The sequence below is a fragment of the Mustela erminea genome, chromosome 11 (assembly GCF_009829155.1).
Source record: "Mustela erminea isolate mMusErm1 chromosome 11, mMusErm1.Pri, whole genome shotgun sequence".
NCBI classification, from domain to species: domain Eukaryota; kingdom Metazoa; phylum Chordata; class Mammalia; order Carnivora; family Mustelidae; genus Mustela; species Mustela erminea.
The window spans coordinates 70,149,484-70,176,992 of record NC_045624.1 but is presented as its reverse complement, the minus strand read 5'-3'; the positions used below and the strand labels follow the sequence as shown (position 1 = coordinate 70,176,992).

The following is a 27,509-nucleotide window of genomic DNA, read 5'->3' as shown; positions in this document are numbered from 1 at the left end:
TTTGTTTCAGAGGAATGGTTTGTCTGTGGGCAGAGCCACATCTAATAACTTTTCAGGTTCTTAAAAAAACATTAAAACTATGCAGACGGAAGAATAACATGTACCTGTCTTTTAATTGTCTTGAGTTTTGTTTAAAGGAAAATGCTAAAAATAGGAACTAGAAATTAAAACTTTAACTATTTGAAGACAAACCACACGTAGAAATAGAATATACTTAAAAAATATTCCCCCTACCAAGCGGTGTTATCTTAGAATATACAAGGGTACACATGGTCTTGTTGGGACTTTTCAAATGCTTTAGGGGACAGGGGAGAGAACTGGATGTAGTAATGTTTGGCAATCACATAGCCTTCTATAGCTAATAGAATGAGCTTGGTTCTGAAAATATTTGAACAGTCCCACAGAGCATTCTAGAGAAGGTGATAGATAAACAACGCCTGCCTAGGAGACAGATTTTACTAGTTCCTCTGAGAACTGGGGGTAGAAAAGAGAAAGGAATAGCCAGAGTTGCCAACCCATTGACAGTTAAGGAAAGATACTGCCTCATTAACCCAAGCCAGACAGGGTTTTGACAGGATTGACCTGAGGCTAATTCTCTGCCCAATATTTTCCACTTCACTTCCTGTCATTTTCCAGTTCGTTTCCATCACTTAGCCCTGTATTGTTCCTCCGTGCCAGGTGTGAATACTGAGTTATTATAGTAATTTTGTCATAGGTGCTGCTGTTAGCCCAAAACCAGTTGGGTGAGCCTGGGCAAAGAAAGTAGACATGTCTCCAACATGAAATACACAAACATACCATAATTTGAAAACCACTGTTAAAAATGCTGGCATATTAAAATTAGTCAAAACATATTTATCCATGGAAGAAAATGAGCCTTTAATGATGCTTGAAAACATATTTGCGGAGATCCATCTTCTTACCTTCTCCTTGGTATGGGGGTAACTGCTGCATGCGGTCATAGCATTTGTACTGCGCATCCGACATTTTCTTTCGTCCTAGGACGTACAGAAATGGCTCGGACTTCATATTGGGAGGATAGGTGTTATTCGAATTGGCAGGAAGAATTGGGGTTGGGTGCTGTATTTAAAAAAAAAAACATTGGTTACTTACACAGAGCGGGAATGGGTGAATGCAAAAATAAATGAAACAATCAAAAAGTTTGAAAACATTTTCCTTCATGAGTAACAATTATGAATAGTCTCCACATAGGATATTTTTCTTCGTAACTAAAATGTATATTTATATTTCATCTACAAATTCCACCTACAAATTTCACATTTGTATTTGTTCCATTCACTGCTAAAAATGTATAGCACCCACCCAAACCCACGCACCTCTTTATCATATAAGAGTGTTTTAATTTTATTATCACTGTAAAGTTTATAAGTAAACAAAACAAATAACCTGATTTCCAAAAAATACTAACATTACATCAATTTTGCCCTCTTTGGAACTTCTAATAATCATGAGTCATACTATTAAAAATAGATATATTACTGCAATAAATAAGCTTTTATATTAGATTATTTTAGCTTTTTAAAAATTTGTGCTTAGAATATGTACACTGCCAAAAATTCACCCCAGTTTTTCCACAGAACAAACAAAATCTGTTCTTCTGAGATATTCTGCGTTTGATGCTTGGCCTCAATATCTTTAATTTGGTTTCATCAGCAGATGATTTACACAGGGTATTTATTCTCATTGCTGAAAACCAATGTAAATCTTAAATATTTCTCCTAGTGCTTCTGCTTTTTTGGTTCAGGTGGACAAGGGTCACGATCACCATCTGACCCATCGTCCCAAGTTGTGTTTATTTAGAGTTCAATCTCTTTTGTGGCTGTGATGTTTTTGGTGGTGCCTGAATCTGTGATTTTCTATATCTGTTTTCCACATAGAGACTTTTTTCAGAGAAGACTGCAAGCTTCAGCCCGCACTGACTTTTCTTCTTCTAAAGTTAAGAATACTCCTTGCTCTTTTTCTATCACACCTGTTAAACACACTGTTTATTTGGCCTTATTCTGTCTAAATTATTCTAAGATTAAAGTTTCCCCAAATGTACCGATGGCAGAAATAGCGTTGGGTACTTTTTTTTTTAATGCCTCACAGTCTCTAAAACAAACTCGTTTTTATTAACTTGAGCTGTATAGGTCAGGCGACTCATAGGAGAACCACCTTGTTTTCCAGTGTGTGTCATCGTGAAGACGGGCGTCCTGTCCTCTAAGATAGTGTGGCACTAAATGCTAAACTATACAGTGCATGATACAGCAACAATTCAGAACAGACAGAGGGCAGAGAGCAAGAACAGTCAGGGATGACTACAGATAACAAGGGAGACTTGGAATTGGACTTCGAGTGCCTGTCCAAGCCGAGGAGAGGGAAAGCTTTCTGGATGGAGGGAAAGCAACGCATCTAAGTTCCAGAGGTAGGAAGTGACATGTGTGAGACACTGCAAGGAAACCATCCTTCCTGGAGGGGAGCATCTTTGGGGGTTAGTAATAAATGGAGTCAAGGAAAATCAGGAAATACAGAGCCCTAAGAAAATAAATACAAAGTGCATGGTGCAATGAAAGGTTCAATACATTTTAGCTAATGTTACTACAACGTGACTAAAATAAAAATCTCATGCCAGTTTTTGATCAGTGAAGGTTGCGAAAGGAAAGTGTTAGGAAAATTCATGTGGTGGGCATCAGATGTCCACAGATCAGAGCTGGGGAGGGAGCCAGGAAGCCCAAGGCGTGACTGGATCACAGCAGGAGGGAGCAGGGAAGCACAGCCCTCAGCATTCTCTCAAATAATAAAAAGATATATTTGAATGTAAGGAAATACAAGGAAAGGAGAACAGTAATAGTCTGATAGCTCTGATATTTTAACCCATATAATGGAAAAAGTGGGAGTGCCCTGAGAAGGGAGAAGTTGGGCAAAGAAAACCCTTAGAGGGGGAAGAAGGTAAGTTCTCTTTTGTACTTGTTTTGAAGGTGCCAGCAAGCCATCGAGGCAGAAATTGCTTACCAACAGAAGAGGTTCTGAATACTTGATACTTCTAACTCTAGATGGACACTTACTGTGAGTATGGCTGATACTACTCTTTAACTATTAGGATTATTTCTAATTTTAATGCCTCTTGAGTGTATGACAATGAAAAGAGAAATTAATGTACTGGCAGAAATTATTTAAAAATGTACAGATCCTTTACCAATGTAGTTGAACATCATTGTGCCGTCATATAACCCTTTCTTACTTATTTTAAGACCAACCAATTGGCAAATAGTCGTTGTTTGCTAGGAAGTCAAGCATTATGCTAGAAACTGAGGATACAGTGCTGGATAAAACAAGCATAGATCCTGCCCTCGTGGAGCTTACAGACTAGCAAGAAGGAGCAACATCATAAAATATTTTCAGACACCAGAAATTGTGACAGTAAAGAATCATCAATCACTGAATGCTCAGAAATTCCTTCAGGAATTGGAATGTGTTTTGGGAGTAACAAAGACTTATTTTGAAGAGATTTCATGTTAAGACTTCATTTTGAAATATTTATTTCAAAATGAAGTCTTAACATGAAATCTCTTCAAATATTTCTTTATTAAAATTTTAGGTCAGATCTCAACTCCTTTATTAAACTTCTAAAATATAATTCATCACATTATCCTAAAAAAAAAAAAGACTTCATTTTGGATTGTATCAACCTACATTTGTATGAACACACGTGTCTGTGCATGTTTTAATAATCTCACTAGAGATCACCATAACCATGGTCTTTAATAGATCATTGTGTTCCTTACAATAAGAGATATTAATTACAGGTTAACCTTGGGCATCTATTTTACATTTTTTGTGCCTCTATTCTTAGAATCTTTCATTGACATGAGAATTATCATTTCATGTATTACTTATTTATGGGCCGTCTTTCTCACCATATGCAAATCATATTAGAGGATGGAATGTGATGTCATATATAAAATTTATATTTTAGATATTAGGGACTATTTTTTTTAAGTTTGGCATTCTTTCCAGAAGTAACGTTCTGAATTCTATCTTTAAATGGACTGGGCAGCCAGTTAAGAAATGTTCCTGGAAACCATGGTGGGGGGCATTATGTACAAAGATATCAAGAGGAAAACCCTGTACTTGTAGTTTCAATTACAGCATTATTTGTTCTAATGCAGTTTTAACACCAGTAACAGTATAGATATGACCATCTGAAAGAGCAGGTGTCAATCATGTGGACGATAGTAGCATCAATCCTACCATTCTTGCAATATTGAAACAAACTCCAGTGAACTTGGTTTGGAGCCTGGTTCCATAGAGATTGTTTCAACACTGAAGGAATGAGAAATTAGAACTCCTGTTGTAGATAAGCCATAGTGGTCTGAGTCTGCTCCTTGTCTGGTTCGTGTGTGAGCTTGATGATGGAATCTTTCCAGTGGTAACTGAATGTTTCAGTGATTTTTTTTCTGAAAATAACATACACATTGAGGAATTCTGTCTATGTAGGTGGACATAGACAATTCTTTTTATGTATATATATACATTATTATTATTATTTATGTGTATATACATAAATATATATTTTTTATGTATATATATTATATATATATATAATTCCAAAAATGGAATTACTACTGCTTGACAATAATACATATACAAATTTCATAAAGTTCATTGGACATACACACTTTTTGCTGACAATTTTGTACCAATAAAAATGGCTAGTGAGGTGGTAGAGTTTTCAGCAATATAGAGGCAAAATAGAAGCATAGTGAGTAGATAAGACCACCAAGAAATGTGAAAGATTTAAAAAAATTTTACCTATCATAAGTATTACATTTATGTTATATATTTGGGGTGTAAATAAATATTTTATGCTCACGTGAGGGTAGAGATGAGATGTTAAGGGCACATTGCTTTTGTGGATAACGATTGGTACTCAAAGGTTTACATACATCTTACATGATTTTACATGATTTTTCCAAAGCAAAACAAAAACCAACCTCTTAATTGTTGTCCTGTGCAGCAGTTTAGCCACCGTATATGTGATGTCACTCCTAAAGGTGCAAGCAAATGGCGCCACAAATACGACTGCCAAGCTGCCACCAATACCTGTAGTCCTCAGCCGAAACACCGCTGGTTCTTTCGGGTAATAAATACTCTGCTTCCCACATGCCGGGTACTGTTCTAGGTGCTGGAGACTCAGCAGTGAAGAAGACTAGCCAGGTCCCTGCCCTCATGGGGCTTACATTCTAGGTTTCGTGCACACTTGTCATGGAGTTTAGTGGAAAGCAATCTGGTTTGAATGGTCATGGAGTCAAGGAATTCCTACTTTGATGTAAGACAACCAGCCTACTTTTGGGTTACAGGTGGTTTCTAGAAGCACAGAGACAAAAATAATTACAGGACTGTTCTGTGTAAAACTTTAAGAAACGGTCCATCTCTTCAGTGGTTTAAACCTAATGAACGTGGGAACCCATGCAATGGTGCTAGCATAGGGAAAGATTCCTAATGATTGTCAGAGACAGAACTACTCTAAAAGGAACATGATTCTAGAATCCACAACCTGATAGAACCAACAGGATTCTGATGTCGCCATCCTTAATACTGACAATGTAGATGTTAGGATTTTATTTGTAGGTTTCAGTTACTTACACTTTTCAAAATAACAATGGATAAAACAGAACTTTGTAAAGTATTAGCCCTGGTTTTTCCAGATAGCATCAGATGGTTGGTGTCCTATGTACTTTCTATGTAAGCATTATATAAACAACAAAACTGCTGCATAATTTTAAATTCTAAGCAAATAAGGGAATGCAGCTTAATTAACAACAGAATGCTTCTCCAAAGAATCTAGTTTTTCTATGTCCTCATCATCGTTGTTATAATTATCATCATCACTACATTTTTGAGGCTCGCTATGTGTCAAGCCCTGTCCTAAGTCTATTTATTGCATTACTGTAGGTAAGGGAGAGAAAGTGAGGGGATGGTTTTGCTTAATGTAAACTTAGGCTCATGGAATGTGGTAACAAACTGATACTTTAAAGAGCATTTGGAAATCAGGTTGGTAGAATTCAACAGACACACTCATAGTGGTTTTTCAAACCAATGTACTTAAGAAATAATATTTTATAGTGATTTAAATCAATATCGCTTTATTAAAAAATTTATTTTCTTGGAGGAGTATCCATTGTGAAACACAATGAATGTTTTAGGAGGAAACCAACATATCAAAAATTTTTTATGGTAGAATTCTCCAAATCAAATATATGAACCAAATACAGGATAAAGAAGCAAATTTCTCTTTGTCACAGCAGAGAGCACAAAATCACTCAGGTACCTGTGCAGCATGTTTGCTAGCAAAGAGATGCTCACAAATCAGAAAACTTTTTTGTCCATGGCTCAAATACATGAAATTCTTTTAATGTCTGAATTATAAGATATATTGGGTAAAAGTTTTGAATAACATATCAGAAATGATCTCTCATCTTTGCAGTAGTATTCAAACTGTCTTATTTGTATCGAGTAAGTTACTTTAGTAACTTAGTAACTACTTTTGTTCTGTCACTGTTGAATATAATTATATGGTTTATGAAATAAAATTATTTAGAAATATTTACATGTAATTGATCACAAGGGTTTAATTTAGCTCTAAAAATAATAATATCAATTATGAATTGGCATATACCACTATTTCTGCAACTATAGAATCTCATATAAGTCATGGGCAGTTAGAGACAAAATTAAATATGCTAGTAGTTCCTAAAATATTCTTGTTTAAGTGTTTTTATTATATTTACAATGACATGAAGTTACTTCCATTTCCAAATACTGGATTACTTTTAGAAAATTATACTGTATTTTATCTAAAGATTAAAATAATACAACAATATTACATAATAAAATAGACTATACTCATTATCCAAGTAGATACAAAAGGGCCACATTAACAATCATACCCATAGACCATTTATTTAATGTATATCACTACAAAATAAAAATTCCCTTAAAAATGAGATGAACATTTTTGGAATATTAGTACTTTTCCCTGAATAATGTTAAGAGAAATAGTTTATGCAAACTTGTAAGCCTATGACTACTCGTGAATTAAAAAGGTAGGTTCTGGAACCCTGGGAGAGTTTTGTTTAGGTGACTATAATAATATCAGGTACTGACTGATTTTTATTGCCCTTATGATTCATTGGTCACTGTTGTTCTGATGTGCTAGAAAGGATAAGGATAAAGACAACTCCTAATTTATTTATGTAAAATTTACTCATCTCTCTTTCATGTGTGTTGTGGAAGCTGATATGATGGTGGGTTAGTGAAGTCAACACAAATAAATAGACAGGCCCCGGTAGCATTTTCTAAGATAATTGCAGTTCTGACTTCTTGCTAACCATTTAGAAATAAAACAATATAAAAGCTCATAAATTGGACATGATTTAAAAGGTTAGAGAAGGAGTTATGAAGTGACATTGGTCTGTTAAGACTTAAGATTATTAGTTTTTTTGAGGGATGCATTTAAAATTAATAACCTGACTGAAAGTGTTCAGATGTTTGAAAAAGACAGGAGCCTAGAAACTGTGTTTCAAATCCACCTGTCTAACATGAAAAATGTTTTACCCAGGAACATTATTAACCTTTCATGTTAAATTCCAAGATAATGTGGATATGTTTCAAGTTAATGCTAAAGTTTTGTAAACAAAGCTCACATTTCTCAGGGAACCATAACACTAATCTAAATTGGGAAAATTCAGAGTGTGGATCTGTTAACAAAATATCAAGAAAAGGACAGTTTTGAGGAACTTATGGCTGGTGGAACTTAGTTTTGGCAAGATGTCTACCCTTCCAAATGTCTATTCAATCGTACGCTCTATTTCAGCATTCTTGATTAATGTAGCTTAAAAATGATGTTTTACTTACATTTAGAAAGATGAAGAGTACCAAGCACCGGCGTGTGAATGTGAACTTCATTTTTGGTTTTTGAAGATGGTCGTCCAAATCCTAGAAAAACATAAATGTAACAAAGACATTTACATTAATAAATACAGCTTTAATCTTGACTAGAGTTCATTTCTTTTTCTTCTCTTTCTATTTCACTTGGAGAGGATCATGTCCCAAGACACTCTACATAAAATTCATGTATGTAAGCAATATGCTGGGGATGCAAATATAGTCGCATGTTCTACGCCCCTTCCTTCCAGCCAGGGAGGACTGGTGTCTGGTCGTTGTCAAAAGTCCTTTTATGAAATTCCGGAGCCACCTTTACCTATCAGGACCAAAATAAAGGATTCGGAGAAATCAAGAGCAGCCAATGTGGACTTCAGTTAGTCCGTGGCATCAGTAAAACTACTGAAAATTTCAGTGGAAACATCCACAAAGAAATCATTTCACTGGACAGGAACAAATACGACCTAACGATTTGTGAAGGATCATTAGTCATCCCTCTAGGTAATTTAAGGCCACCTTTGACTTGAGTAGTCTTATTTAGAGCCTTGAGCATTTTTCTTTCCTACAAAATTTTCTACAAGCTTCAAGTTGCTACTAAGAATGAATTTCTTCGCCCTGGATCATTGAATTGAAACTTTAATTTCTGCTGTTGGCTGTTAATAATTTCGATTATTTATGTTTATAAATGATACAGATCTGTTTACAAGGTTTGTAGATACTTTTTTTGTTCCTGTTCATAGATGGGAAGCTTCCTTATAACTGATGCAGAGAAAAATTAGTCCTTCAAATACTGCTGTATTTTCAGGAAAACAAAAAAAGGGGTGTTTCTATTGAAACTGTACTAAATTTTTGCCTACAATTTACCTTGTTAAATACTGTAGATAAATTGCTAAGACTCATAGCCAAATAGATAACACTAATGCTTTGTTTAAAAAAAACCAAAAAAAAAAAACCAAACAAACAAAACAAAAAAAAACATGAGCAGTGGTGTTTAATGAAGTTACGGCATCTGTCCTAATTAGTTTCTTAAATACATTTACTACTTAATGGTTTTGAAACAACTGTTTAATTTTTAAAATTTTTGAAAACTTGCTAATAACCTTTGTTCAGAATTTAGTAGACTGTTTAATGTGGGACATCAAGTACATAATGAAAGATGCTTGAAATGCTTTTGTTATTTCAGGCAAATCAAATTAAATCAAACTATCAAACTTAAAAAAAAAAAAAAAAAGAATGAATTTCTTCAATAGCAAGGATTGACTATGTCACCCAACAGCTCACCATTCCTTCTCACAAGCATGTAAGAGAAACATGCGGCTGTGTCACAAATAACAATTTTTCGTGACTGTGCAGATAATTTTACACAAGGAAAGATAATAAAAAAGCAAAAAATTAAATATGTATATATATATATATTTTTTTTTTCATCAGTGATATTTGTGTGAAACTGTATTTCACCTAAGGGTGAGTGGTTATGACTGCATCATATGTCTTATACTTTCTCCCAGGTCTAAGTTAGTATCTACATTGTTTGCCTGGTTTACTGGCTCCCAAACGAGTAAGTTGTATTCCATTTATATATTAGTACTATGGGAAGAGAAAATGAAGAAGAAATTAAAGTTTTCTCCCAGTTTGCTAGCCCGGGTAAAAGGACGGACAGTGAAGGAATTCAAGAAGACAAGGAGGGGAAAGAGAAGGAGATTTTAATTTGTCTTCTCCCTCAATGGAAAATATTGCTACCTGAGTATTAGATGAGTCTTATTCTGGGGTGAAAGGTAGGACTTTTGAAATGTATTATGGGGGGGAAAAAAGAAATGTATTATGGGTACTCATGAAATTAACACAGCTTCCCTTAACTAGATCCTGCTTTTTTAGAGGGAAATTATAGACATACATTGAATTTCTAAAGGTCTGCTGCTTATGGTGGTCCTATGATTTAGCCTCTGAGAGAAGCAGGATGTGTGGAACATGATGGGTGCCAGAATTAAAAGCCAGATCTCTTCTTCAGATGATAGTCCTACTCATTAATTCCAAATGTGAGGGCTAAGCACAGTGAGAAGTCAGCTTTTCTATGAAGGTGAATATGGGGTGATTAGGCAGTTAATTGGCTTGTTCTATCTATGTCATATATTTGATGTCATTTGACAGTTGCTAGGTTTTGGCTCAACAGTATTGTTACCATGAGGAGCATTAGAGGTTGTGGGACAATTGCCCCCTTGAAGGTGAGTGAGGCTTCCCAGTCATTTTGCTATAGGGAAGGGAAGCCCCATGGTTTCATAGCCCCACACACTGCTTTTATGATTGTACCATGAACAACTAAGGGGAATGAAAATAGTATGGACATGGAGCTCAGTGAGTATTTGGAGATGACAGAGTGGTTTAGTCAAAAAACAGAGTCCTTTCCTTTTTCCTATTAAGTGAAGAGGTCTATAACTTTAAATATTCTTGCCTTATTTTGAACTATAACAAATTTCTCATGTGCAACTTTATAGAAGATCTGGGCTATACTGAACCTGCCTCTAGTCAGAAAGGTTCAGTTGTAATTCTCCCAGGTTAAAACAGCACTTTTCAGATATGCCTCTCTTTGAGAGAAGTATTTCATGGTGATCTGAGAAGAGGAGAAGGAGAACATGGAAGTAGAAATAGTGAATAAAGACAGGGCTTCATGAATTTAAGGGAGAAAAACATGGCAAAAAAAAAAAAAGGTAGAATCAGAATGGAGAATGAAGGGGCACCTGGGTGGTTCAGTGGGTTAAAGCCTCTGCCTTCGGCTTGGGTCATGGTCCCGGGGTCCTGGGATTGAGCCCTGTGTTGGGTTTTCTGCTCTGCTGGGAGCCTGCTTCCTCTTCTCTCTCTCTGCCTGCCTCTCTGCCTGCCTCTTTGCCTGCCTCTCTGCCTACTTGTGATCTCTGTCAAATAAATTAATAAAATCCTAAAAAAAAAAAAAAAAGAATGGAGAATGAAGTAATTCACCTTCACGAAGATTCTTTCAAGGAAAGAGGGAAAAAAAAGGATGAAGTTAAAAAGAATGACAGACATGGAGAACCCAAACGAACTAACAGAGACCTATAGCTTAGTTGAATGGATGATTAAAGAACGGATAGATTGCAGTGTGGACTCTCAGGAAAGACTAACCTGGAAAGACTGACCTGAAATTTCCAACAGGTAGGGTTCAGAATTCAGTGACTCTGAAGAGAACTGTTTTAGCCTAAGGCTTAGAGAGTTAAACCTGCACCCAAACAGGAAAGGACAAAGTCGGGCAAACAGCGGCTAATGGAGATAAATATGAAACTTGGAAATGTTCGATTTGGAGTGGTATTTCTGAGACAGGTAGCCTGTGATCAGACAGTCATCTGGAATCCTGGAAAATGACTCTGAGAAACCAGAACAAAGCTTGACTTTGACATTAGATGATTTATTTGTTTACTTCCTGATGTTTTCCCTATTCCTTCTCTACAGGAAGGACTTTATTCAGTTTTGCCACCCAAGAACCTAGAAAGAAATCTGGAACACAGTAAGCGCTCTGTGAATGTTGGTTGCTTAGTTTAAGGGGTGATGTAGGGTCAGAATGTGGTAAGACAGCAAGCATTATTCTTTTCCCAAAGAGCCCTAATTGTAGAGCCAAGAGATTCTAATTTCTACTTTTACTTTTATGATTTCTTTTATTTTGGACAAGTAGCTTCACCTCTATGCCACTTCCCTGTCTATGTAAAGACTCCTTGGCCAGTCCTCCTTTGACTAGAAGAACACACTTCCATATGTGAAACATATTGATTCCCCTGGATCTGTCCAGCAGTCTAATTACTTAGTGCAGTGGTTTCTAAGATGTCTTTTAGGCACCCTTTTTAAAAAAAAGATAAAAGCTTGGGGCGCCTGGGTGGCTCAATGGGTTAAAGCCTCTCTGCCTTCAGCTCAGGTCATGATTTCAGGGTCCTGGAATCAAGCCCCGCATCGAGCCTCTGCTCAGCAGGGAGCCTGCTTCCTCCTCTCTCTCTATCTCTCTCTCTTTGCCTGCCTCTCTGCCTACTTGTGATCTCTATCTGTCAAATAAATAAATAAAACCTTAAAAAAATAAAAAAATAAAAAAGATAAAAGCTATTATGGAAGCCCCATATAGAAACCAGATGAAGGTAGAGTCTAAAAACTTGAGTGTGGAGTTTGATACAGAACATGGAAATGAAATAACCTTGGACAGTGGTTCAGCTACTGGGTAGGACAACAGAATCTGCCCTGGTTTGAATCCACAAAGGAGCACTCATCACTAATCTGCTCCCTAGAAAATTGTATTCCTTTGTTCCAGGGATGAGCTGGTCAGTGGAAACCACTTCTATTAATACACTCAGTCTAAATCACTAATTCAATGATGATGATTGAATAGAATAATCTTCATTTAAGGAGAACAAATTTCCTTGACATGTAAAGTTACATTGTATTTATTTATTTATTTTTTGTGGAAAGAATATGAAATGTCAAAGTCTGAAAATAATGTGTCTATTCTCATAGATCAGCATTTCCAAAAGTGTATTCCATAGAATAGCAGTAATCCCATGAGAAGCAGCATAAAATAAAGTTTCCATGGCCAAAAATGTTTAGGAAATTAAGCATTTCCTATATTCTTCTTAGAGATCTACCATAGACATTAGCACATTAAAGTAGCTAATTTTCCTGTACCAAAACCACTAGTTTGACTTCATTAAGTCTTCATTCTCCAAGCCTGTTTGACGATGAAAAAAAACCTTTTTTTTTTGTAATCACGGTTATTAGCCCATCTACAGAATATACTTTGGAAAATGCTCTTTTGGCTCGATGGCAATTTCTAACCCACCATAGTCTATTAAGTTTGCAAGTCATGAGAAAGAGCTGCCCTTTTACTTAAAAATTTCTTTTTTCTTCTCCATGGAGCAAAAGTGGAATTTCTGAGGTCTTAAATATTCCCCAGCCTTGGTACAAAGCCCAAAGCTATAAAAGGCATCTCAGAGGCAATTGCTCCTTTGGAGCATTATTCTTTAAGATCCTCTCCCCTAATACCCTGGCTATGAGAACAGGAGAGGGATGGGGGTATGGGCAAAGAGCAGGAAGGAGAAGAAACAGGCACTGCTTATCTCAGAGTAGCTATAGCCTTTTGTCTATAATCCATTTTGTCTATAATCCATTGTCTATATAATCCATTTTGCCTAGAATCCATTGCCTAGAATCCATTTCAAATCTGAAATTTGACATTTGTTTTGAAGACAGATCTATCTAGTAAGCTTCTGTAGGTATAGTCCAAGTGGACAGGTAAATAAATATATTTTGTGAAGCCACAAGGTCTGCTGGTTTGTTGCCTTAACAATGCCTTCTGTTTGGATAACGCCTTGATTACATGATCTATTTGGAAATCGTTCTTCATTACTACAGGAACTCACTTGCCAAGATACAATGTCATCATAAACCCAATTTCTGTTGGCCTATTATGCAAAGCAAAACAACTTTTTGCTTCTCATCATGGGTTTAAAATGCTCATCTGACTCCAAGCTCCAAGTTTAGTTAGTAAGAATTGGTATTTCTGCCTTGGGGAGCTGTTTTTGGTAAACAGGTTGGCACGTCATGTAAAAGAGTCTAGATGAGAAGGGAAGCAGAATAAAAATGATGTCATATTGGAAAAAAATGACTTTTCCTTTGACTCTTGTCAAGGGCCCGATGTAGTAAGTGTTCAATAAACATTTATCGAATGAAAAAGATAGATTGCCTCTAAGCAGTTGGCTAGGCAACATTAATCAGTGAGAAATCTTGGAGAAGTGGTTCAGAATCATGTGCAGTTCAAAACTGTGACATTACTCAAATGGATACTATTAATGAATAATTAGGTAGTACTTCATTAATTAAGACTAATTTGAGGAAAAGGCATTGTGACCTCATCAATCCTTTCTAGTACTGGATCTACAATAGCAGCCATGATAGAGAAAGGAAAGACAGGAACTGTTTGGCTCAAATCAGTTTAATTAAAAGCACATCATGCACTTATTATGTGTGTTTTAATACCATCTCAGGATAAAGTTTAACTTCAATATGTGAGAGGTTAGAAGAAAAATAGTCCAGTTTAAAGAATCAGCATGAGCAAAGATGAGGATGTGGGTATCATTGACTATATTGAAGAAACTCTAATTGGGCTGATTTTGAAGTTCATGTTCTTAGTCATTACACATATACTGCCATCTGACATGAAAGGAATACTCAGCTTTGGACAAATGGAATTTGAGTTGTCAACAGGGTCATACGTATGGAGAACCTAAAATGCACCTGATTTTTTTTTAGAGATTTTATTTATTTGCTAGAGAGAGAAAGAGAGAGAGTACTAGCAAGGGGGGAGTGGCAGACAGAGGGAGAGGGAGAAGCAGGCTCTCTGCTGAGCAGGGAGCCTGACATGGAGTTTGATCCCAGGACCCTGGGATCATGATCTGAGCTGAAGGCAGCCATTTAACTGACTGAGCCACACAGCCACCCCCAAATGCACCTGATTGTAAATAACAGCTTTACAGCTTCTGTATAAATTCATAACTTAATACGCTCATGGTTTCTGTTGAGATCAGCTATGGTGAATATGGTAAGAGGAGTCATTGCAGTGTAATAGAAAAAAAAATCTTGGGCTAAGGAATAAGGAATCTACATTCTAATCCTAAAATAACCTCAAACTCATCATGTGACTCTTTTTAACATTTTTAAATTTTTTTTATTAACATATAATGTATTATTAGCCCCAGGGGTACAGGTCTGTGAATCGCCAGGTTTATACACTTCACAGCACTCACCATAGTACATAACCTCCCCAATGTCCATAACCCCACCACCTTCTCCCTACTCATCATATGACTCTTAAGCATGTTACTGCACCTTTCTGGACCTCAATTTAATTATCTATAAATTAGACAATTGGACTATAATTAAGGGTTCTTCATACTCCAACATTGGCTCTAAATGGAACTGTAATAAAATATAAAAAAGACATTTTGGAGAAAGGGAAACCATAGCAATTAGATAAATATTGGGTCTTTCTGACCCTCCAATAGAAAATAAACAAAGACATCATTTTTCACATTATGTTCTCTAAAATATGACCATTGTGACCACTCATTTAATAATGAAAAAGGAAGGAGTAGTTCACAAGGACAAGGTTTGAGAAATATGGAACACTATGTGGTCTTTTCTGGAAAAAAATTTTATATTTATGTTAGGATACTAAAGTTTCTGAGAAGTCCTGCAACAATGGACCCTCTAACAAATTCACTTAAGTTAGCTCTTGTTATCAATTACTTCACCATTAATAATGTGTAATTAACACTCAAGGAATGGACAGGCAAATTTAACTAATGGTTGACTTTCACTGATTTCAGTGAATGAAAGCTATGCTACTCTTTAGGAGCAGAAAGACTGTAGTTACAGGCAACTGTTACAGATTTATTAGCATCTCTTTATTATACTGGAATAGAAATGACAGGTCTTTGCCACAACTTATCTAGATTTCTGTAACTCTGATGAATAGATGATTTAGTTGAATATGTTGGTGCTATTACAGCATAGGGAGTACAGCCAAATATATATATATATATATATATATATATATATATATATATATATCCTTTGTTTTGAAAGTCTGCTTTCACAAATATGGATATATGAAAAGTGTTCTTCTTTCTTACCCAGAAGACTTCCTGCTAGGTGATGTACTGCTTGATTCAAATTATAAACTCTTTTAAGTCAAATAGTCCAACACACATCAAACCATCCTATAAATACCAACAGGAATTCAAAATTGTGGGTTTATGATTTGGTCCTTATTTACACATTATTGTGTCCTAATACACCTTTGACAAACTTCTTCTTTCAGAAAAAGATATGCCTGATTTCACTGGGTGGTGGAACTGGAAGAGACTCCAGAATTCAGATTTTCCAAAACTCTCACTATAGAGGTGAGTTAACGAAAGCCTACTGAAGTGATTTCCCTCAAATTGGTTAGGAGGCTAGTGGAAGAGCTCTAGTTAAACCCCTGTTATATTCCCAAATGGGTGTACACTGTAAACCCCTACAATGCCTCACCTCAAAGGTTTTTTCTAGCTTCAGCCTTCTGCTAGTAAAGCCTGTAAGGTCCAGTCTAGTTGGGATAGAAATAATCCACAACCACAGCTCATCCTTGTGCCAGTGTGTTTCCTCTTATTCACCCTCATGAGTTCCATTTGGTTCTGATTTCAAAGATACCTTGGGGAAGAAGATGCTTAGGCCTGAATAAAGTGGATTAAATAAAGGAATACCCTGTGGTATTATTCAAAATGGCTAACAGTGGCTGCTATTTCCACATCCACCAATCAGAACAACCACTGACTATTAACCACAGCTCTGTTGTGCCAGTGCTCACCAGCTGTAGGCCAGCGGTGGAGTTCTCCTCTTCCCTCCTCTATCCCATGGTGCTGGTGTTCACTGTGCATGTATCTCCGTATGTTTGTGTTTGCAGAAATGAAGGGGGAGTGGAATGAAGCAGAGAGCTCTTATTGTATTTATAAATTCACTCATCAAATATTTACTGAGTCAGATGTACTTTTTGCTCTTAGGCGCCATTATGTACTACAGAGAATGCCTGAGTGGGAACTACTCTTATGGACCCCCTTTATTTATATATTCTTCCCAATCCCTTCACCATTTCTGGGATTGTACATGAAGATATTTCACTGAGAACCTTACAAGGGACAAGTCTCTTCCTGTTTTTCCAATTCTAGTAGCATATATTTACTAATAGAGAAAGGCACTATCGGATATAATTTAATCATTACAAAGCTTTCCTTTTCTTCCTATTAAATTATTTAAGGGCCCATTTCCCTGAAATCTGAGTGCCTTGGAAATTATCCTTTTTGCAGGGCTATGTAAGCAGTTCAAAGTTTCTGTAAAATTAGCTGGATTCCCTCAAAAAACAGAGATTCAGTGGGATTAATGACATCAGGGATGGCCAGCCAAGCTGGAACCCTCAATGTCAGCCATGATGATGCAAATGGTTTTCACCATAGCAGTTGTTTCCCACCATGACCTTAACAGCTAATATTCAAGATGGCAGTCTAAGGAACTTGTCTAAAAGGATGGTATCAAAGTAAATTTCAATATGAGAATTTAGTATTTCAGGTGAAGCCAACATTTTGCAACCTGCTTTATTAAACAAAGCTTTGTACTTTCTTTTTAAGATTTTATTTATTGATTTGTGAGAGAAAGAGAGAGAGAGAGAATAAATAGTGGGGAGGACCAGAAGGGGGAGAGAGTGAGAGAGAAAGAGAGAGGCAGACTCCCTGCTGAGCAGGGGGCGTGATGCGGGGCTCAATCCCAGGACCCTGGAATCATGACCTGGGCCAAAGGCAGACACTTAACCAACTGAGCCACTCAGGAACCTTGGTACTTTCTTTATTAAAATAAAACTTGCATGTGACTCACTTTGTCAATTCACTTTTTTAAAATTATATATGTGAAGAAGCTTTGGTCCCTAAAATAAGACTTGGCCAATCTGACATTTAATTAGGAATACCAAAGAAGTAATCTTAATGCATGTGATTTGGTTTGGGGATATAGATGGGACAATAACTGAGAAGCAGGCAGCCAAGTTCAGTGAATTCAGAATGTGTCTGGGAGACATCTAGATAATCTCCATCCATACGTAATCCTTATTCATATTTTCCCAATCTGTGGCTGAATTTCTATGACAGCTCTTTGTACTTCCCCTGCCTCCCTCTGGTGGTTTGCATTCAGTGATAGTAGCTAACAGAAACACTGGAGAGGTTAAGTGCTAGAATTCATGTTGTGCCAATGAAGTGAACTGGAGTAACTGAGTTGACCAAGAGTTTACTCAAACAGGACCTGTGACTCTTTCCAAAGGAAACTTGACTGGCAACTGCTTCTCTAATGTCAGCTGACTAACATAAGTTCACTGCTCTGCTGTTGCTATTGGGCAGAATAGCTAATGGGCAGGTCTTCCTGGGACCTGAACTAACTGCTGGCAGGAAGGGGATAGGTAATAGAGCTCTTCCCTTAGCCTCTCTGTTCTCTGCTGAACTTAAGGCTTTAGGTTCAGGAAAGTGTTTTTTTTTTTTTTTTTTTTTTTTTTTTTAAGATTTTATTTATTTGTTTGAGAGAGAGAGATTGAGAGTGAGAGAGAACATGAGAGATGAGAAGGTCAGGGGGAGAAGCAGAGTCCCCATGGAGCTGGGAGCCCAAAGCAGGACTTGATCCAAGAATTCCAGGATCATGACCTAAGCAGAAAGCAGTCCCCCAGCCAACTGAGCCACCCAGGCGCCCTCAGTTAAGTTTTGATATTCTTTGCAAAGATATAAATGGAACCTACTGTTTATTAAGAAAACCTATTATTATCATGGCTGATTGATACACAGGACTATATAGTACTCTTTAGCCAAAGTAAAATACGTATTAAAATGGACTTATTATTATTTTTTTTTAAAGAAAGGACTGATGGGAAAGGAAGGAAGGAAACTAAAATGAACCGAGTGCACACCAAGAGCTGGGTAATTATATTTATAACATTATCCTCACATCAAATGCAAATAAACATTATCCCCACTTTATGCATAAGGAAACAAAAGTTTGCAGATGTTAAGTGATTTTACTAAGTTCTCACAGTCAATGAGGGGGGCAGAGACAAAATTTGAAAACAGTGCTTCAAAACCACACTCTTCATATTTTACACTGATTCTAGAAGTACAGACATTTAAAATCAATATTAGGTAATGACAGTTTGAAAATAAGTTGTCAGTAATTTTTATTTTTTAGAAAGAATTGTCTGTGCTTTAAAAAGTGTGTGAAATTTTGCTTTGGAAAATGTGTAGAAGTTTGGTAGACATTTATTGCCTCTTAAATTGACAATTTGAAGATCGTTAAATATATTTAACACATATTTCATTCTTTCTCTTGGTTTAGATATTATACATTATATTTTATAGAATTCTAATTTGTCATATGTTTTTAATAATTAATTACAAATAATGACAATATATTTCCCTTTAGAGCCTCTTCATGAATATTCCTTGTTGAAGGTTTTTGGTGGTTATAATGGATGAAAACTAAGAATCCTTATTGGCCCATAATCTAAAAAACATTAAGAGATTTATGACCACTCATTTAAAAATCATTAGATGGGACACCAGGGGTGGCTCAGTCAGTTAAGCCTCCAACTCTAAATTTTGGCTCAGGTCCTGATCTCAGGGTTGTGAGACAGAATGTCTCATTGGGCTCCATACTGGGTGTGAAGCCTGCTTAAGATCCTCTCTGTCTCTCTCCCTCTGCCCCTCCCTCCCAACCAAATAAAACTGTTAGACAAATATTATTTTCCTAGGTCAACTGTATTAACTATACTGACTTTTACCTAAATCATACAAGTAAACTAACAATCATACTTTGGAATGATTATTGCTTAATGACAAATGTAAATTATTTATATTCTTTTTTCATACTTCTCTGTATTGAAGCAATTATTCACAAGTGCTTCAATGTCAGTTTCAAGGTTGCTCTCTGTGGAGTTGTGCTAATTCCAAAGTTGGTCACCAAGGTGAATATTGGGCTAGATTACAACTAATACTCCTCAATTAACTGCTTCAATATTCTTACAATACGTAATTTAAAAATGCAGTACTATATTCTCTCCTTCTATCAGAATTAAATGCAGAGTCTATACACACAAAGATAATTAAGATCAAAATCAAAATACTCAATTCATCAAGGATCTTCTTAGCCCTGTATCAGTGGTAAGGCTAATGTTGATCCCAGGGCTCTCCTAAACCAAAGAACTGGGGGAAATAGAGCCAGCCAAATGTTTCCATCTGGTCCATAACACATAACAAAGAAACTTTCAAACATAAAAAACAACAATTTTAGGGGGTGCCTGGGTGGCTCAGTTGGTTAAGCCTCTGCCTTCGGCTCAGGTCATGATCCCAGGGTCCTGGGATCGAGCCCCACATTGGGCTCCCTGTTCAACAAAGAGCCTGCTTCTCTGTCTGCCCTTCTGCTCTTTCTCTCTCTCTCTCAAATAAATAAATAAATAAAATCTTTTAAAAAATGTTTTAAAAAAATGCAACACCTTTAGGAGTGGTTTGCTCATATTGCCATCAGTTAATACTTTGCTAAATGCCTCGGAGGTTCATAATTCAGGGCACTGGATCAATTGCAGTTCAATTCTAATTTGTCTCCCTAGAACAGAGATGTTTCTTATGGAGCTCTGTGCAAATTCGAAACTTGAAACGGGCAGCAAACATCACTGTAAAGTGCCCAAGCCCACCTACTATATATATATGTGCGCATGTATATATACACATATATACACACACACATATATATACATATATATATCCACATATACATACATATATGTATACATATATATATACCCACAACTGACAGAAAGTTGACATGACCCCATGGGCTGACAATATTTACTAGAACGGGAAACAAAATCAATAGCACAATTGGAAACATAGTCTAGAAACTGTTACCTTGACTTATTTTTAAGACTAGGATATTTATCACAGTTTTTTAATTAAAACTCGGTGTTTCTTGAAAAATAAAATAGCAAAAGTCCTATTCAATTATAAGAAGACAATATGGAAGAACTTGATTGTCATATAGATGAGTCCTATGGCAAAAATGTGGTTTGCTATTTTCACACAATACTATCAAAGACACAAAATTCAACGGCACCCCATTTAAGAGCAATGATAATATTATGATCAGCAGCACATTTTTCCTTGTATCAACATAAATTTTAGATGCTTAGAAAACAAATCAGAATATGTCTCTTTTGGCTAATTTAGTGGAAGCAGGAAAAAATACTGCAACATAAGGGTTCATGCATTTTAACATAATTTCTTGATGGGATTTTACCACAGGAAAGCTTAAATATTATAAGCATTATACTAATGGGGATATATAACTATCTTCTGGCAAAGTTTTGCTTTATTAACTGCATAAGTTTGTAAACTATAAACAACTTTACAATATGTGTCAAAATCCTTAAAACATGGAGATCCTTTGATGTGATTTTTTTCTAAATATATAATCATAAATTGGCTCATATTTAATTATAGAAATAGCCATTATAATATTGTCTACTGTGGTGGAATTTGGAAATAATCTAAATGCTCAAAATAATGGATTTGTTAAATAAACTTTAGTACATCGACGCTATGGAAATCTGTGCAGCCATTGAAAATTGTATTAGGATATTTAATTATCTTATTACATATTTATTACATTAACACTTCTGAAAAGGACTACAAATTGAATGTACTGCATAATCTTGTTTTTGTAAAAAAATATATATATATATGCACAGAAGAACAACTTGAAGAATAGAATAAAATGTATTTTCTGAGTTCTTTTTTTTTTTTTAAGATTTTATTTATTTGAGAGAGAGAGACAGAGCATGAGCAGAGGGGAGAAGACAGAGGGAGAAGCAGACTCCCCGCTGAGCAGGGAGCCTATTGCGGGACCCAGGGATCGTGACCTGAGCCGAAGGCAGACGCTTAACCGGCTGAGCCACCCAGGTGCCCTCGTGTTCTGAGTTCTTCTTAGGCAGCAGGCACTATCAATGTACTATTTTCCTTAATTCCTTCAGTAGCCTTTCTGGGCAGATAATATTGTTATTATAATTTTGTAGCTGTGGAAACTGAGCCTTAGGGGCTAGGTAAAATATTAGATTGGCTGTGTAATAAACAACCCCCCAAGTCTCAGTGGCCTAAAATTACAGGTATTTATTATTACTATTATTATGTTTTGCTCAAGTGACTTGGAGCTACGGGGCAGCTGAGGCTCCCTCCCTAGATCTCCTTCCTCCGAGACTTTTTTTCTGTGACCAAGGCTGAAGGAGCAGCAGGGAACCTGATCGTGTTGCTGTCCTGGCAGGGGGTTGTCAGGCCAGAGAAGCCAAACTACAAAATGGCATTTCAAACTTCGCTCCGATGGGGTAAGACACAGCTTCTCAGTCACCTCGCACTGACCTAAGCAAGTCACAACATGAAGCCCAAAGTCAATGTATCAGGAACAAATAATCCTTTTCTGAGAGAGAAAGTAAATAATTAGAAACACACACACACACACACACACACACACACACGCACCCCGGGACAACTGCACAAATTTTCACAGTAGAGTCATGGCAAAGAGGATACTAAAACCTCACCAGGAGGTGGGTTTGCAGGTGATTTTCTTTTGCTTATCTGCATTTTCTAACTTCTATAATGTGTAGGAATTGCATGTGAAATATAGAGGGAGGGGGGGAGAGAACACAAAATAAACTAACTTGGATTTATTCTGGGCTTTATTTGGTGTTGCTAATAGGAAGTTCCCTGTGGTGTAGCGGAGAATAAGAATGCTTTACAGAGGAGAAGAGAAAGTGACGCTCATCTCACCTTAATTGTTTGGCCCTGCTTTTAATCTGTTTTCTGGTAACTGGAAAAATACTTTAAAAAAATGTTTGACAATAATCCCCGATAAGGAATACCCCACAGATTAAAAGAGGGCACTTCAACCAAGTGGGAGTGCCATTTCGGAGCGGCCCATTCTCTGTAATTAAAGCTTCATTCATGATACCAAAGTAAGTTGCAATTAAAAAAATGAGTTAGTACTAAATTAGCAATATGTTTAAGACAGAATGTCTGCTGGTCTTTCTAATTACATCTCTTAAGAGTGTCCTGATGGTGATTAGCTGTTAAAAATATATTTCACAGCCTGATGATTCACAGACCTGTACCCCTGGGGCAAATAATACATTATATGTTAATAAAAAAATAATAATAAATATATTTATTTATTACATTCACAAATGTAATTACTAAACTATAAAGGGAAATGAATCTCAGTGGCCAATGAGGAATAGTCATAATATACCCATAAAAACAACTGCAAACAAAAGCGGAACACGTTTGGTGATATTATAGAAAATTGCCCAAGTTTTCCATTTTACCTCTTATCACTGTTTTGCTTCTTTGGAAATTCCCACAAGCAGGAGAAAAAAAAAAACACAACATATTCTATCTTACATTTCATATCTGCCTTTCCTAATGAGCATTATGGTAACATTACTTAAATGTAGCTAAAAATAGGTAAATTTTGCAACATCTGTGTTTGAAATAAAGGCAAGGCCTGACTGCAAAATAACAGACCATAAGATAGTTACAGTATCTAACCTCAGCAATAACTGGTACTCAAAGAATGCCAGCAGGAATTCTTTAACCACATACTGTTTTCTCTATTCAGCAATATTTTTCCTTTCTCTCACTGCATGTGAAATCTGTGATCTGCCATCTTGGACAGACACTCAAATAATACTTGTAAATAAGATAGGCTTCTATATCTATATAGTCCTTAAGATTATAAGATCAAAAAGAGAGAAATGTTCAAAATGTTCAATGACTAGGCTTGTGATATCTATCGGACGGAAAAAAAAAAGCCCCATTGGCAGCTCTGTGTAAATTACACCCATGGTATATCTTGAAATGGTATTTTTTTTAGCATGACATTTCTCAGGAAGAGAGAGGTGTTACATAAACGTTCAAAAAACAAAACTAAAAAAAAAAAAAAAAAAGCCAACCCTCAGCCACACCATCAAAAAACTACAATAAAAAATAAGCAAAGCACTTGAATGGAAATGTCTCCAAAGAAGAAATACAAATGGCCAATAAGCACATGAAAAGATGCTCAACATCACTAATCACGAGGGAAATACAAATCAAAACCACAGTGAGATACCACCTCGGTGGGAAATTAGAGAGGTTACTGTTTCATGGGTACACCATTTCAGTTCTGCAGGATAAAAAAAGTTCTGGAGATGGATGGTGGTGCTCGTTACACAGCTAGGTGAATGTACTTAATGCCATGGAACTGTGTACTTAAAAATGGTTAAGATGGTGAATTCTGTGTTATGTGTATTTCACCACAGTGAAAAATAAAAATAATAGAAGAAAAGACAACAGAAAAAAAAAAAAAAGAAGAAGCTCTGAATAGTCTCATTTTGAGTTCATCACTGACATGATGGGAAAGGATGAAGTAACTGCCTGGGATGGGGTTGAGGGGGGGATAGGAAGTGCCAGGTTGCACATAAGGATTCAAGACCCAGCTCTGCGATCCACTGCTTGTGGGAATCTGGGCAAGACAGGACTGTGGATGTGTACAATAAGAAACCACACTATAAGCGCCCTGACTTCTAGTAACTCTACAATTGTATGAAGATGGAGAATGATGAACAGAGAATTAAGCTCCACAATACTCAGTGACTGGGGACAAAGGAAGAAGGAGACCAAAGATTTCCTAGGGCCTAGAGGATACATTGTGTACTCTTCTCTCTCCCTATCAGGCAAGATCCCTTCTCCCCTCTGGAGGACAGCGTGCCAAACATGGAAAACTCAGTTCCATGACATAGCTTAGAGAGGAGCAGATGTCTTGCTTCCCTAGAGAATGGTTTGGAAAGAATCATAAGGACATCCATTCCTGGATAGCTCCAGAACGTGGCCAAGAAATAGAAGACATTCAATCAGGGCTATTAGCTATTTCAATAGCTCTTCTCTTTTCCTTGTGGGCATTACACAATTCCTAGTGAAAGTGCAGTGACAGCTGCCTTGTGCCACCATCAGAAACGGAGTGCTGTGTCATCAAAATGCTTCACTGGGTGGTTTTGCCCAGTTAATAAGCACATGAGTGCTGAAATCATCATAAAAAAGAAACAACAACAACAAAAAAAGCATAAAACAAAACTGAATCATACACTAAGACAAAAAAACAGTAAGATTCTCAATAGAAACTAGTCAAATCTCCAATGTACTTAGGTCAACAAAAGAGAAGACCAAGTCAAAGCAAAATGTAATATATATTTTCCAGTTGTCTATATTGGAAGTATGGCTATCAGAAGGCATGTGGACTAACAAAGGAGGGTGGGCTTTTTTTTTTTTTAATACACTCCTATTAAAGCATCAAAGCAATTGTTTTTAAAGCAATTTAACTGAATTTAAGCCTTGATTCTGTTTCCACTGACATTGAATTCTCACATAGCAATGAACAAAATGAAAGTCATAACTGTAAAGAGTTGAGTGGTCTAGTGGGTTGGGTCATTACAATATATTTAATTAACCCAATCTGAAATGAAGCCCATCAGGGGCATCACAGATAGAGGGACATATGGAGCTATTTGTATGCTAACCACTGTGTGCCTAGGGCAGTGCTTAAGGCCTTCACTCACATCACCTGAATTAACTCCACAGCCACAAGAGGGGAGGTTCATAGGTGAGAAAGTGGCAGATCTGGGATTCAATATCAGATCGTAAGATCTTGCACTCCAGGGACCCAGTGAATTTGTAGTAAACTCTCCCTGATTTTAATTTCCACAGAGTTGGGTTAAAATTTGGGAAATTGAGTTCCTCTTTCCTGCTTCCTTGTTCAAAATTAAACAAACTGGGACTCAGTACAGAAAACAACTGGCTATGTCTTTTCTACTTCTCACTAGTCACAAAACGACTGACATAAGCTGTGCATTCTGACAGTCAGGAGTATTTGGAGAATTAATTTCAAATAGATTGCACTTATATTATGCCAAAATAAGTGTCAGGAGAGAGTAAATCAATTAATGAAGTGAAAATTTCAGACACACTAGGAGTTAGATATTAGGTAGATATGTGGTTCTCACATCAGTTTATGGGTGACTTGAGCAAAGGAATTCAAGAATCATTTGTCCCACCCATTTAGTCTTCTACTCCATGTGTGTACACAAATGTGGACTCATATACGTATTCTTTTTTGGATTTGACCGGAAAAAGATGTTATTTGTTCATGCTAAGAATGAAAGTGTGGGAAGTGATTATAGACCAAAATTTCATAAGCATCAGTGTTACAAGAAAGAAGTTCATGAGCCATCTAAAAAGCTTTGTGACCTTCATTTATAAAAGAAGAACTTTAGATATTTTCCCAAACAGGTCACTAAATTTTAAATACACCAGAATTATAGGGACTCTGATAAATAGATTGTAAGAAATGTTTGATATGATCTAAGATTTTCATTTTTATAGGATATAATATATAATAATTATCATGATTGGGTAATGTGTAAAGCTTTCAACATTGCCTTTATATTATGGTATCAAGGAAAATTTTATACATGTACTTCTTTATGAATGTATTTTTAGAATTAAGTTAGTTTTGAAGGACTCTTCAGTTGAGATTTGACTTAAGGGTCATTCAGTTAATGATGCTTGAGTCAAGGACTCTGTCCCAGTTACATTTTTAATTCAAGGACTATGTTTTACATTCTAAAAATATTAGAAAATGATTTCCAAAATAAATTGATAGAAGTTTCAAAAAGGACTTGGACCATCTCCTTGTTTAGTGGTTAGAAAGGATGAATTAATAAAGAGGTTCTTCTTGGGACCTATACAACAAAATAACTTTGACATCAGATTGAAAGAATTAGAAAGATTTTTCATCTTATTTTTTAATACTGTGTCTTTGTGTATGTATTTAAGTTATTCTATGGAGTATAATGAGAGATGGTTAAAAAAGATAACAACAGTGGCTCCTTGTGTCAGTAGCCAAACTGGTAATAGCATGTCAAAACCATTTGAATCTACTAAATTATGTTGATATTTGCCCAACTATAACAGCAACAGTAGGGCTGAAAAAAGAAAAAACAAAACAAAAAGGAAAGAAAGAAATAGACTATTTTCCAAAACAAGATGTCATTGTAGTAAGTTTAAAAACAAAAATAAGGGTGCCTGGGTGGCTCAGTGGGTTAAGCCTCTGCCTTCAGCTCAGGTCATGATCCCAGGGTCCAGGGATGGAGCCCCGCATCAGGATCCCTGCAGGGAGCCTGCTTTCCCCTCTGTCTCTGCTCCCCTCTCTGCCTACTTGTGATCTCTCTCTCTCTCTGTCAAAAAAATAAATAAAATCTTTTAAAAAATAAAAAAAATAAAAAGTAAAACTAAGGTTTCCCATCAAGAAATCAAATTGGCTAGATGTTTTAAAATGTTTTAACTTTTCTGGTTATTTTGCATTAATCACAGTAGAAAATAATATCCTGTTGGGTTAAAAATTTGTCGATGATTCCTATCTTTCAACATTCAGATATATATATTTTTTAATATTCTTAAATAATGAGAAATTTTCTAATATACCTTTATATAATAAGTTTCTCATGGGTTTGGACTATGAACCTGCTTATTCATATTGGAAATAAAGCCAATAAAATTCTACTTCTCTCCTATGAATAAATAGGAGGAAAAAATTACAATGTTAATAAAAAGAAGTCTTTTTATATTTTTCAGCATGTATATACTCTGCAATGTTTCTGAAAGATAAAATGGTTCAGTGTATATATTGACATATATATGTTGACATATAATAACATACATATGCATTGTGTTAAGGACTATGCCGGCACTAGAAACGCAACTGTGAGTAAAAAAGGCACAAGCAATTCTCTCTCAGAGTTACATTCTATATAAAGATATAGAGAAGAAAAGATGTAAGTTCTAGGTTCTAGGAGACATTTAGTTGCCTTACTTCACTCA

General features: G+C 36.1%; 1 protein-coding gene across 1 annotated transcript in view; it reads right to left on the bottom strand.

Moving 5' to 3' along the window:
• The window catches only part of CALCR (calcitonin receptor), a 150,862-nt gene that overhangs the window by 53,113 nt on the left and 70,240 nt on the right, over window positions 1-27,509 (bottom strand). The window contains exons 3-4 of the mRNA XM_032305042.1: window positions 7,918-7,998; window positions 924-1,080 (exon numbers count right to left, since the gene is read on the bottom strand). Coding sequence (XP_032160933.1) covers window positions 924-1,080; window positions 7,918-7,968 — 208 coding nt within the window. The 5' untranslated portion in view covers window positions 7,969-7,998. The remainder of the gene's footprint in view (window positions 1-923; window positions 1,081-7,917; window positions 7,999-27,509) is intronic.